Genomic DNA, 13,707 nt, shown 5'->3' on the forward strand with positions numbered 1-13,707 from the left:
CATTGAATGTATTGCCAAAATCCACTCTTGCAAAGTTATCATATCAGGGGCCTCCCATGAGGCAGAGTGGAGTAGTTGTGAAAGCTTTCGATGGGTCTCGCAAAACTGTGATTGGAGAGGTTGACCTCCCAGTCAAAATCGGACCAAGTGATTTCCAAATTACCTTCCAGGTTGTGGATATTCACCCATCATATAGTTGTCTCTTAGGCAGACCATGGATTCACGAGGCAGGCGCCGTGACATCCACCCTACACCAGAAACTGAAGTTTGTGAAAAATAAGAAGCTGGTGGAGGTAGGGGAGAAAAGGCTCTCCTGGTTAGCCATTTGTCTTCCTTCTCTTATATAGATGCTGAGGATGAAGTTGGAACACCGTTCAAAGCTTTATCTATTGCTGAACCTGTTGAGAAGAGAACTTCTTCATTTTCGTCCTATAAAGATGCAAAGTTGGCCATTGAGCATAGTGCAACTGTTGGATTAGGGCAAATGATTAAGTTGGAAGACAACAAATCCCGGGATGGCATAGGCTACTCTTCTGGTATCTTCAACCAACAAGGGATGTTAAAGAGTGGTGGAATCATCCACACCGGTCAAGATGAAGAGGCCGCTGCCATTTCGGAAGAGGATGCAGAGGATTCTGACAACTTCGTAATCCCTGGAGGGATCTGCAATAATTGGGTCGTTGTGGATATTCCGACAGTTATCCATAAGTCAAAGTAATGTTCATTGTGTTTGAAAACCCTTCTCTCATGCCAAAAGGAAGAGTGATGACATTGTTGACACATAAATACAATGATATTTTCATTCAATAAATTCATGTTAAATGTTTATTTTTCCAATTATTTTCCCTTTTCGCTTTTGCATGAAATTGGTGATCACATAAAACCCTAAAAAAGAATAAAAAATCAATCTTTTCATCTGCATAATGATTTGCCTTGTTTGAATTCTAAAATCTCTTTTATATCCAAAATCATTATGTAGGTTGATCAAACCCATTGAATATAATGATCCAACACCATCTTCCAACTTTGAATTCCTTGTATTTGAGGCAGAAGAAGACGATGTTGAAGAGATTCCTGACGAGATTACCCGTCTACTTGAGCATGAAGAGAAGATCATTCAGCCACATCTTGAGAATCTGGAAACAGTCAACTTGGGGTCTGAAGATTGTGTGCGAGAGGTGAAGATTTGGGCACTCCTGGAAGAATCTGTTAAGAAGGGGTTGATTGAGTTGCTACAAAAATACGTCGACGTCTTTGCCTGGTCGTATGAAGACATGCCTGGACTGGATACAGATATCGTGCAACATTTCCTGCCTTTGAAGCCTGAGTGCGTGCCTGTGAAGCAGAAGCTCAGAAGAACTCATCCTGATATGGCAGTGAATATCAAAGAGGAAGTTCATAAGCAAATTGATGCGGGGTTTCTGGTGACTTCTACATATCCTCAATGGGTGGCCAACATTGTGCCCGTGCCTAAGAAGGATGGAAAAGTCCGAATGTGTGTGGATTATAGAGACTTGAATAAAGCTAGTCCGAAAGATGATTTCCCTCTATCACATATTAATATGTTGGTAGATAATACAGCTAAATTCAATGTCTTCTCATTTATGGACGGATTTTCCGGATATTATCAGATCAAAATGGCACCCGAGGATATGGAGAAGACAACATTCATCACACCTTGGGGAACATTCTGTTATCGAGTGATGCCCTTCGGTTTGAAGAACGCTGGAGCCACGTATCAACGAGCTATGACTAACTTGTTTCATGATATGATGCACAAGGAGATCGAAGTATATGTTGATGATATGATTGGTAAGTCAAGAACGGAAGTTGAACATGTAGAGCACTTGTTGAAGCTTTTTCAACGTTTGAGGAAGTACAAGCTTCGTTTGAATCCGAACAAGTGTACATTTGGAGTTCGTTCCGGCAAGTTATTGGGCTTCATTGTTAGCGAAAGAGGTATTGAGGTTGATCCTGCAAAGGTCAAAGCAATACAAGAGATGCCTGCGCCCAAAACTGAGAAGCAAGTCCGAGGTTTTCTTGGCCGCTTGAATTATATTTCCAGATTCATATCCCACATGACTGCCACATGTGCGCCGATATTCAAGCTCCTCCGGAAAGATCAGTCTCATGATTGGATCGAGGATTACCAAAAGGCCTTTGACAGTATTAAAGAGTATTTGTCTGAGCCTCCGATCATGTCTCCGCCTGTGGAAGGGAGACTATTGGTTATGTATTTGAAAGTTCTTGAAGACTCTATGGGTTGTGTCCTCGGTCAACAAGATGAATCAGGAAAGAAAGAATATGCTATTTACTACCTGAGTAAGAAGTTCACTGATTGTGAGTCTCGATACTCAATGCTTGAGAAGACATGATGTGCTTTGGCTTGGGCTGCTAAGCGCTTACGCCAGTATATGTTGAATCATACGACTTGGTTGATATCCAAAATGGATCCAATTAAGTATATCTTTGAGAAGCCTGCTTTAACTGGGAGGATTGCCCGTTGGCAGATGTTGTTATCTGAGTATGATATTGAGTATCGAGCTCAGAAGGCTATTAAAGGTAGTATTTTGGCTGACCACTTGGCACACCAACCAATTGAAGATTATCAGTCAGTTCAGTATGATTTCCCAGATGAGGAGATTCTGTATTTGAAAATGAAAGATTGTGATGAGCCTACGCTCGATGAAGGGCCAGAGCCTGGTTCCCGATGGAGCATGGTGTTTGATGGCGCTGTAAATCAATATGGAAATGGTATTGGGGCAGTGATTATTACTCCTCAGGGCACACATTTTCCTTCAACAACCATACTAACTTTCAAATGCACGAATAATATGGCAGAATATGAGGCTTGTATTATGGGATTAGAAGAATGTATTGATCTTAGGATCAAACATCTTGATGCTTATGGTGATTCAGCCCTAGTTGTTAATCAGATTAAGGGTGAATGGGAAACGAATCAGCCTGGCCTCATCCCATATAGAGATTATGCAAGGAGGATTTCAACGTTCTTTACCGAGGTTGACTTCCATCATATTCCTCGAGATGAGAATCGGATGGTAGATGCTCTTGCTACGCTTGCTTCAATGATTGTGGTAAGACTTTGGAATGAAGTTCCCAATATCACTGTGATGCGCTTGGACAGACCAGCTCATGTATTTGTAGTAGAGGAGGTGCAAGATAATAAGCCATGGTATTATGATATCAAGTGCTTTCTCCAGAGTCAAGTTTACCCGCCTGGGGCGTCTGTGAAAGATAGGAAGACCGTGAGGAGATTATCAGGCAGTTTCTACCTCAATGGCGATGTGCTTTATAAGAGGAATTTTGACATGGTTCTGCTCAGATGCATGGATAGACACGAAGCAGACCTGTTGATGACTGAAGTCCATGAGGGTTCATTTGGTACTCATTCCAATGGACATGCCATGGCTAGGAAGATGTTGAGAGCAGGCTACTATTGGCTGACAATGGAGTCTGACTGCTGCAAATATGTGAAGAAATGCCATAAGTGTCAGATTTATGCGGATAAGATTCATATTCCTCCGACACTTCTGAATGTGATTTCATCACCATGGCCTTTCTCTATGTGGGGAATTGACATGATTGGCATGATAGAGCCGAAAGCGTCTAACAATCACAGATTTATTCTCGTAGCAATTGATTACTTTACCAAGTGGGTTGAAGCAGAGTCATATGCAAATGTGACCAGGCAGGTGGTTGTGAAGTTTATCAAGAATCAACTCATATGTCGTTATGGTGTGCCGGATAAGATCATTACTCATAATGGATCTAACTTGAACAATAAAATGATGAAAGAGTTGTGTAGCGAGTGCAAGATCGCACATCATAATTCTTCTCCTTACAGACCCAAGATGAATGGGGCTATTGAAGCTGCTAATAAGAATATCAAGAAGATTGTCCAAAAGATGGTTGTTACGTACAAGGATTGGCATGAGATACTGCCATTTGCCTTACATGGATACCGTACATCTGTCCGCACTTCAATAGGGGCAACCCCTTTCTCTCTTGTTTACGGCATGGAGGTTGTACTCCCAATAGAGGTGGAGATCCCATCAATGAGAGTCTTGATGGAAGCCAAGTTGACTGATGTTGAATGGGTTCAGAGTCGTTATGACCAGCTGAACTTGATAGAAGAGAAGAGATTAACTGCCATGTGCCATGGCCAGTTATATCAGCAAAGGATGAAGAAAGCCTTTGATAAGAAGGTCAAGCCTCGTCTGTTCCGAGAAGGTGACCTAGTGCTCAAGAAAGTCTTGTCTTTCGCGCCCGATTCCAGGGGCAAGTGGACTCCAAACTATGAAGGTCCATATGTTGTCAAGAGAGCCTTTTCAGGCGGTGCTTTGATACTTACAACTATGGATGGGGAGGATTTCACTCGTCCTGTGAATTCAGATGCAGTCAAGAAATACTTCGCCTAAAAATAAAAATAGAATAGCTCGCTAAGTTGAAAACCCGAAAGGGCGACTTAGGCAAAAATGAGCGTCTCGGTGGATTAAAAACCCAAAAGGGCGATCCAGGCAAAAGTTAGAGACATAAAAAATGAATATGTATCCCGCTAGATTGAGTACCTCACCCTGGGGCAATCTAGGCAAAAATTAGGGATTTTTGGCAAGTAACTGCATCCCGACAAGGCTTTGTTCTGGAAACTGTCGTCTGTCAGAGATTCCCGCTCAGTCATCATCAACTGAAGCTTCAAATACATCGGATTCAAAGTTGGTGGAGAAATGGTCATTATGTTCAATGTAGCCCTTTTCCGATATATATCACCAATTTCAAATTCGTAAAGATCTATGGAGTCTTGCCATTTGCAGGCTACCATTCCATCAAATAAATTTGAGCCTTTATCCAATTATTTGCACTCTTATTTGTTTTTATTCAACAAATGTTTTGCATGTTTTAATTGAGAAATATCATTGTTTTAAATAAACAAATTTTCATAACTTGTTTTTAAACAAAGTGAACATTCACAATGATAAAAAGATACTTGGGATGTCTTCAGTGCTCTCCCAAAGATGGTATGATTCTCAACAGGGTAAGACATTTGTTCATAGTCCTGGCATGCTTGTGTCCTCTTCCTCCGGAGCCTTTTGGGGTTTTTTCTCCCGAGCAGAGTGTTTGGTAAAGATATTCATCCCGCCTTCCTTCAGCAGAGTAGTGATCCTTCCTCCTCAACAGATGTGATCTCTTTGGTAGGGCAATATTTGGTGATCTTTGGAAGTTTCTGATTGATGGTTGTTCCTTAGGGATCCACCCCCTTTTGATAATTTCCCCAGAAGAGTTGCTTTTACCGTGGATTTTATCTGTGCGATCTTGTCCCCGGTCGGAATGGCTGATATTCATTCCTCTGCAGAGATCTTTGTTTCCTGGTATCTCTCGCCCCTCATCAGATTGGATATTTTCCACTGGGCCTGACTTTCTCTCTTGAGATGTAGTACCGGATATTTGTTCATCATTCGTTGGACCTGTTTGTGTTAGAAATGTCTGTTTGCCAGCATTCATCATACATAAACCACGCATATGTGCATATAATTTTAAACATTCAGATATTCATGTTGCATTCTTTGCCATATATCTTTGTTTGTTATATCTTGCTAGTGGGTAATATGCTTCCCCAAGCAGATGTTTGTGTTTGATCTCTCCATGTAGAGTCAGCCCCATAAGTAGAAAGTGTTTATCCTTTCTTCCATAGTCCCCACCGAGTTATATCCTCATGGATGATGGTTGTTTATGTTTCCTCACAACACATATATTGGGATGGAATTCCCCATTGAGTTATATCCTCATAGGGACAAGTCTTGTTTCATCGTGCCTCTCTAGTTTGATCCTAGATTGGCTTCTCGTGTCTTTTTTCCTGCGCTTCCCCGTAGTTTAGATGAATGATTGCTCAGTAACGAGTAATTGTCCATCTTTTTCCCGGCGAAGTCTGTGGCCTTCTAATGGATTATTTGTATATTGCTAACATTTTAATATAACATTTTATTAGACAGACATTGTTTAATATAACATTATTGTGGGATTAACATAACTTAACACAGACATTGTTGAACATGACATAACTTAACAAGAAAATAACTTAACATCGGCATTGTTAAACATAACATAACTTAAAAAGAAAATAACATAAACAAAACTTAAACGGTACTAGATGATTTAGAATGTTTCAACATCTAGATAATATTGTCAATAGAACTCACAATTGTCACATCCATCTCGATCGAACCCTTTGTTTCGTATCGGTGATATGTGGTCCACATGTCTTCATTCGTCTTCAACTTAACTTTACTGAACCAAATCTTCTCTTCATTATCGATTGATGGAAAATTGTACTCAATCTTAACCACCTTTCTCTTGTCGGTATGGTTCAAGAGATTGTCCAGTTTGATTTTCAGAACATCAAGAGTGGTGTCCTCTATGAATCTAAAATCAACAAAAGATTTCACGTCGTTGAAGTACACAAATGTGAGATATTAATATTGAGACATTTGAGATATTTTTTTTAACAAATATGATACATATATACAAGTTTGAAATTATTATGGACCACACAAAATTGTAGGTGCAATAACGACCCTACAAAAATGTCAGCAATATCTCAACCATTAAAAATCAACTCTTCTGAACTTTTCAATGTTATGGAAAAATTTTGTTATTCAATGGAGTTTTAAAAAAAACATCGATAAACTAACACTACTGGATTTTTCAAAATTATGAGAAATCAGGTAATCTATAAAGTTTTTGAAAAAGACCAAAAAAATTTGCCACACACCAATTTTTTTGAAAAAATGGTAAAAATGTATATCAACTTTTTTATTAGTCTACGAATATTTCGCTCGAGATTTTTAATGAAATAAATGAAAGGGGTATTTTTAAGTATTACTCCTTCATCACATAATTAGTGACCCGTTCGAAATTTAAAAAAAAAAATCTCAAATTGAATGACTCATTAAAATTTTAAATGCACATTTTTCAATTCTACCCTGTAATTAATATTTCTTTCGTCCTTATTTGGAATAAAAAAGTGTTTCAATGATTCATTTCAATTTTCAATGTACTTTTTTCAATTATACCCCTTAATTATAAAAAGAATAAAAATATTATTATCTCTTTTTTATTTTATTTTTTTAGTCTATAGTCCATATATGGACCAGATACATTGACAGACAAATATACCAACAAATATACCAAGAAACTCAAACTTATAATAGTCCATATATCTCTTTTTTATTTTATTTTTTTAGTCTATAGTCCATATATGGACCAGATACATTGACAGACAAATATACCAACAAATATACCAAGAAACTCAAACTTATAATAATAATCGGAAGGTGTACTTTAGTAAAAATATTATTTTATTTTATTTTATTTTTTTTAATTGATATAAAATGATCAATTAGATTACTTCATCATAAGACAAGTCATAGGGAGTATGAAATATTGGGAAAATGTCATGTCAAACCAAATGGGTGGTTGGACAAATTCTCACAATCCAGCTCTCAGCATATATTCAAAGCACAGACAATGTGTAGTATGAAGAATGTCACAATCGCTCATGTAAATATCACAGCTTGTCTATTGAGTCAAAATATCAGGCCTACCATGATTCTTGATCCTAATCATTTGTTCCAACTCACCAAATGTACCCCTCCCTAATCATTTGCTCCAACTCACCAAATCTACCCCCTTATCATCAAACCCCTTTCCACACCAAATGGAGGTCAAATAGAACACCAAAAATCTATCAATATACGCCGAAAACCAGAGTTTATTGGAGATAGAAAATGGATAAACATGAACAACAAAACAGATAGAAAAATAAATCTATAATATAAAATAAAGCAAATATACAAAACATATGGGAAAATGATGGACAGAGCAGATTAGAAAAACAGAGCACAAAATGGAAACAGAATTAAAAGATAAACAAATACATAAAAGAAAAAAAACAAATAAAGAAAAAGCAAATAAACAAACAAAAGAATAAGATAAGGATAGGGGGGGGAAATTAATTCAGAAAATGAAAAACATAAATTAAAAAAGAAACAGAAGAAAAAAGCAAGACAAAATAGAAGAGAAACAAAAGAAAAAAAATGTAAAAACAGGATAGAAGAAACAGTTGCAAGAGGTATAAACAGGTGAAGGGTGGTAGCATCAGGCTTCACGCTAGGGTTCCAGCCCATTTGGTCTATCCATGTTTTCCAGTTTTTGTTTGCACGCACCGCCATGATCCCCACCCTAGTGGTGGCTGTCATGGCCCCATCATACAAAATCTGCCACACACCGCTTTTGGAAATTCTGCCACCAATATCCGCAATGGCCAATATTCTATATTCTATATCACTGGACTATACTTAATCCACACAACTCCAAAAAAGATATTAAATGTTTTATTTTAATATAATCCCCTATTCAACTCCAAGTCACAATCAGTTATACTTAATACAAGTATAGATATGAACACAGTCAAATAAGGTGCTCAGAAAAATGATCAACTATAGAAAAACTCCCAAATACAAGATAAACAAGAAGTGCTTCAAAATCAAATGACTGCAGCAGGCATCACAATCCACAAGGACATCGAAAATTTGTAAAGAAAAACAGCAGCCAAAGTCAAAATTGCTTAACCAAAATCAGTGAAAATGAACATAACTACGAACTTAAAAGTAAATTAAAATGGACATACTATGATGATTCGGTAGTTTTTCTCTAATTTTCAGTCACTGTCTAATAAACTCTACCTCACAGTTACAATATCATCAATCTTCAAAATCATCCGCACACACTCAGTTGCCAAGGTGATAGCACTTGTGCTTACTAGCAGTGGCTGCACCACATTTTCCTCGAGGATGTTTGTAATTTGACCTTTCCTGACATTGATTCCAGTATTGATCTCACCTTTGGCATGACGATTCCTCAGCTCGGTAACAATTGCAATCGGGTTCAAACCTGCATTCTCAGCAAGAGTATAAGGAACAACTTCAAGAGCCTCAGCAAATGCACGAATGCAGTAACCTTCCATCCCATGCAACACCTTAGCCCAGGCACCCAATTGCCTCGACAGCTCTATCTCTGGAGCACCACCACCTGCAATCAAAAACCTCTTGGCAACCAAACACCTAACAACACACAAAGCATCATGCAGACTTCTATCAGCTTCATCAAGCACGAGCAAGTTTGAACCCCGAACAAGCACAGTTGTTGTCTTTCCCATATCCTTAATACCAGAAATCTTCACAATCTTCCCATCCCCAAGCGAAACCTCCTCCACAAGATCAGCAAAACCCAACTTCTCAGCACGAAAATGCTCAATATTAGCAATTGGCAAACAATTAAGAGTCTTGGTAATGAACTCAATCTCATCTCTCTCAACATCTCTAATCACCAAAATCTTAGCTTTAGCAAGATAATGCAAAGACAAATCAGTAACAGCATCTCTCAAAATACTCTTCTGAATCAACAACACATTACAACCAGTTGCCTTAATCTTCTTAATCATTCCTAAAATATAACTCCTCTCTTCTTTCAAAATCCTATCCATTTGAGAGTAATCACTTACCACAATACTCTGCTCAATGTCAGTCTTAGGAGGTGAAATCTGAAACTGAATCACAGCAATCTTAGCATTCTCCATACGAGTCGGTCCACCAGCAGCATGACTAACCTTCTTATCGAAAACCAAACCCTTCACACGCTCTGTATCATCGACAGTCCCACCAAGCTTCTTAACAATCTTAACATCCCGAAGATCAACCATTTCCGGGTGGGCAGGATCCACAACAGAGAGAACAGAATCAACCGCGATGGGAGCGAGGAGAGACGAGTATTGACTAACAACCTTGCTGTTCAACGAAGTGCTAGCGGATTTAATGAGAGAATCACGATCAGAGAGTTCAACCGGAACAGCCATAGCAGTAAGAACATCAATGGCTTTAACAGAGGCTTTATGAAGTGAATCAGAGATTACAGTAGGATGAATGCCGTGGGAAAGAAGGAAGAGACATTTTTCGAGAAGAGCACCGGCGATGACAACGACGGTAGTGGTTCCGTCACCCGCAGCGGAGTCCTGAGACTTGGAAAGCTCAACAAGCATTTTCGCAGCGGGTTGAAGAACCTGCATCTTGTTGAGAATTGTGGCACCGTCGTTGGTGATGATAACTTCATTGGAAGAATTGGAAATCATCTTGTCCATACCTTTAGGGCCGAGACTGGTGCGAACGGCGTTGGCAACCGATCGTGCGGCGATGATGTTGGCTTGACGGACATCTTCCTTGCGCTTGTTGTCAGTGTAGGATTCCGTCTTCGAAGATTGGGGTTGAGGAGCCACGATTGCCGCCATTGATGGATTGAGAGAGATTGAGAAACCCTAAACTGGGAGAAATGTGAGAACCGAAAACCCTAAGTTTCGAAAATGAGAGTATGTGAAAGAAGAACTAAGGAGTGAGAAGGACTTGTTTGTAAATTTTAAAATTGTGTTGTGTTATTTGGTAGTATTGTGTTGTTTATGCGCGAAAGTGCAGGGGTATGGGCTTCATTCCATTGTCATGTGTATTTATCAAATTTTAGAAATATAAAATGGATTCCTAAAATTGAAACCACTAAAAGTCAATATTTATGAGTTTAAATGGAGTTTAATCAACCTATGTTTAGTTTTATATTTCAACTTATTAATCACTTTTATAATAATTTTATATAAATTTTAAGAATTATATAATTTTATTAATTTGTGGATAATTAAAAGAAATATTTTCCTTAATAATATAAGAAATAAAAATAAAATAATTGAAAAAATATAATAAAAAAATAAAAAAATAAAAATAAAAGAAATAATATTTAGTCAATTTTTTTTATATGTAAAGGAGTTTTGTCCACTCTTCTCATACACGACAATTTGATTTACCACTGTCATTTTTCACACTTTCGCTTTTGCATAATTATTTTTAAAGAGATTAATTATTATATAATGTCAGCGTAAAAGGTTTTACACCTCCGATTCATCAACATCATCCGTTTGTATTACTTTATAAATTTTTAAAATAAAAGTCAAATTTCTTTTAATATCCGACGTTTATGATTAACCGACGGTGTAAAATCATCTTACACTGTCAGTGTATTTCAATTAAACTCATTTTTAAATATTATTCATTATTTTTTTTTAGAAAATGAAAGACTTATTATAATGAGAGTTGTATAATTTTATTATTGTCCTAAATTTTGTAATTTAGTATCATAGTTTTCTTGTATATCTTTGCAATTTATTTTGAGATTGCTAACTAAATCTAGTAGAAAAATTGATGTAAAAATGGTTGTTAGGTTTATTCTAGTGAATTTTTTACGAAAATAACCCAGTTTTTCAAGAAAATTCCCAAAATAACCCTGGATTTAAAAAAAATCCCAAAGTACCCCACTTTTAGGAGGAGGCGTCAATCCAATTGGAGACTCCTCTTAAAAATAGAATGGAGGCGCCAATTGAATTGGCTTAGGACACATGGTGCAGTCAATCCAATTAGCACCCATGTGCATGAGTTGAGAGGAGACGCCAATTGGATTGGCACCTCGGTGTAAAATGCAAAAAAAAAAATTGTTAAACGGTCTATGTGGTACAAAATTTCGAAATAGGACCAATTGATATTAATAAAAATTCCTGTTTACACAAAAAAACCTAATGGTGATGACCAGGATCATCTAACCGACCTCCGGTCCCACATCCCCTAGCTACCCTAACCCGTTGCCCTAACCCGCATTGATGATTCACCACTGGTGTTTAAGCATCTGACGAGCCAAGAGCATCACTACCAACTACAGGAGATGACCTGTTGAGATAGTCAGATAAATCGGCATAGTCTTCAGTATGCATCGAAGGTGTACCGCCATAGCTGAGTTCATGACCCATGCTAGAGTAGTTGGGTTGTGTTTGACTCATTGGTGGGCGACCGGAACGGTTGAAGGGAGACATGGGTGTGGATGATGCGTCGAGGAAAGGTTAGAAATATTGTTGGGGTGTTTGGTAGAGATAGGGTTGTTGGAGGTTTTGGTTTTGTGAGGTTTGGGCTTCTTGGCTATGGTTGGAGGAGGGGCGGTTGGTGTTGAATGATTATTGGGTGTTTTGGCTAAGGCGGCTTTGGTAGGATGATGTGATGGGTGCGAAGCGATGTTGGGTCTCTGGTTGATGATCAATTTGTTGGTGGTGGTATGGCGTATGCTCTTGGTATTGGGGTTGGGTGTATGGAATGTTTGAGTTGTATGTTTGTGTGTTTGTGGAACGGAAAGTTTGACGGACAGGGGGTTGTGTGTATCTGGTCTGACAATGTTGTTAGGGGTTAGATGTTGAGGTGTTTGGTGTGTAAGTTTGTTGGTGTGGGTCGTACAAGTACATATCCTCGGTGATGAACTGAAAACCAACCGATCTGTACCAAGTCATATAAGTACGACTTGGCTTTTCTTCATTTGGCATCACTACGTCAGTGAAGACATGGTCATGATGGTGCTTCCATTTGCGATATCAAATCTTGCGAAGATTTGCCATGGATTGAAGTTCCATTGGTCGTTAACTTTGTGCATATGCCATTCTCCTAGGCTTGCTGGGGGATCTGGGATGTTTTGGTGCATATCGAACTACAACTTCACACGATCACTGTTGTGCATCTCCACAGTTGTGAATCTTATTATCGGTGTGCATGCAGTCCATATGATTGCGTCTTCAGCGTTGACCTCAAGGTCATGATCCAAATTTAGGTATGGACGCCAAATGAACTGAAATGTGAAAGTAATTTTGATTATAAACTTGGTAGAAGAAGTTAACAAATTATAACGAAATAATGAGGTTATTATCCTTACGTCTGTCGGTCGAAGGTGATCCAACAGATTGCGATACTGGGTAATATAGTGTCTAGGACATCTGTTATAACTCATACCATGTGCCGACCATCTGCACCAAAAAGGTAAAAATATTAGTTAGAGATAATAATCGTTAAAGAAGTAAGTAAATATATAGTAATTTAAACAACTTACTTTTGTGCATACGGGAATGTGAAAGGGTTATTGTTGACGGGTGCTAGGGACGGTAGTCTTGACCAATCCCATGCTTGGAGCTAAACAACACATATAGAAAAGATAGATGTGTCTTCGTGTGAGTTTTTGCACAAAAAGCTATAAAGATAGGCCAGACAAGCGGATCCCCAATTGTAACTTCCTATTCTATCTACATGTCTTAGTAAAGGTAAATACATAATATGCATACTAGAACCACTACCTTCAGGAAATAAAAAAGAACCAATTAAAAGTATAATGTAACACCTAGTTTTTATTATTCGAGCATCTTCGATAGAATGTTCATCTAAGTGTAAACTGTTATAATATGACTTAAGGCGTGAAAGGAGTATATCTTGACCTCTTGAGTTATCATCTAACAAATCAGTCTCCAAGAGGTCCATGCAAATTGAATTTGCATAGTTGGTTTTACCATTTACAGCCTTACCTTCAATGGGCAGTCCCAAAAGCATGTAGACGTCTTCTAACGTCACGGTACACTCACCAGTTGGGAACTAGAATGTGTATGTCTCAGAACGCCATCTTTCGCATAAAGAAAGAATGAATTTATTATCCACAGACTAAGACATAATTTTGCTTATATGTCCAAAACCGGCGAGTTCAACATAAGGTTGAATCATCGGGTCCATGTGGACATAT

General features: G+C 38.2%; 1 protein-coding gene across 1 annotated transcript; it reads right to left on the bottom strand.

Annotated features, from left to right (window-relative positions):
* Nucleotides 1-8,489: 8,489 nt before the first annotated feature.
* LOC127084998 (T-complex protein 1 subunit delta) lies at nucleotides 8,490-10,537 on the bottom strand. Its single transcript, XM_051025558.1, has one exon. The coding sequence runs from the start codon at nucleotides 10,355-10,357 to the stop codon at nucleotides 8,756-8,758; it is 1,602 nt and encodes a 533-aa protein (XP_050881515.1). The 5' UTR covers nucleotides 10,358-10,537; the 3' UTR covers nucleotides 8,490-8,755.
* Nucleotides 10,538-13,707: the final 3,170 nt, after the last annotated feature.

Source organism: Lathyrus oleraceus, chromosome 5 (genome assembly GCF_024323335.1).
Source record: "Lathyrus oleraceus cultivar Zhongwan6 chromosome 5, CAAS_Psat_ZW6_1.0, whole genome shotgun sequence".
NCBI classification, from domain to species: Eukaryota; Viridiplantae; Streptophyta; class Magnoliopsida; order Fabales; family Fabaceae; genus Lathyrus; species Lathyrus oleraceus.

Excerpts from the sequence above, each read along its gene's own strand:
- LOC127084998 (XM_051025558.1), bottom strand. The coding sequence starts at position 10,357 with ATGGCGGCAATCGTGGCTCCTCAACCCCAATCTTCGAAGACGGAATCC.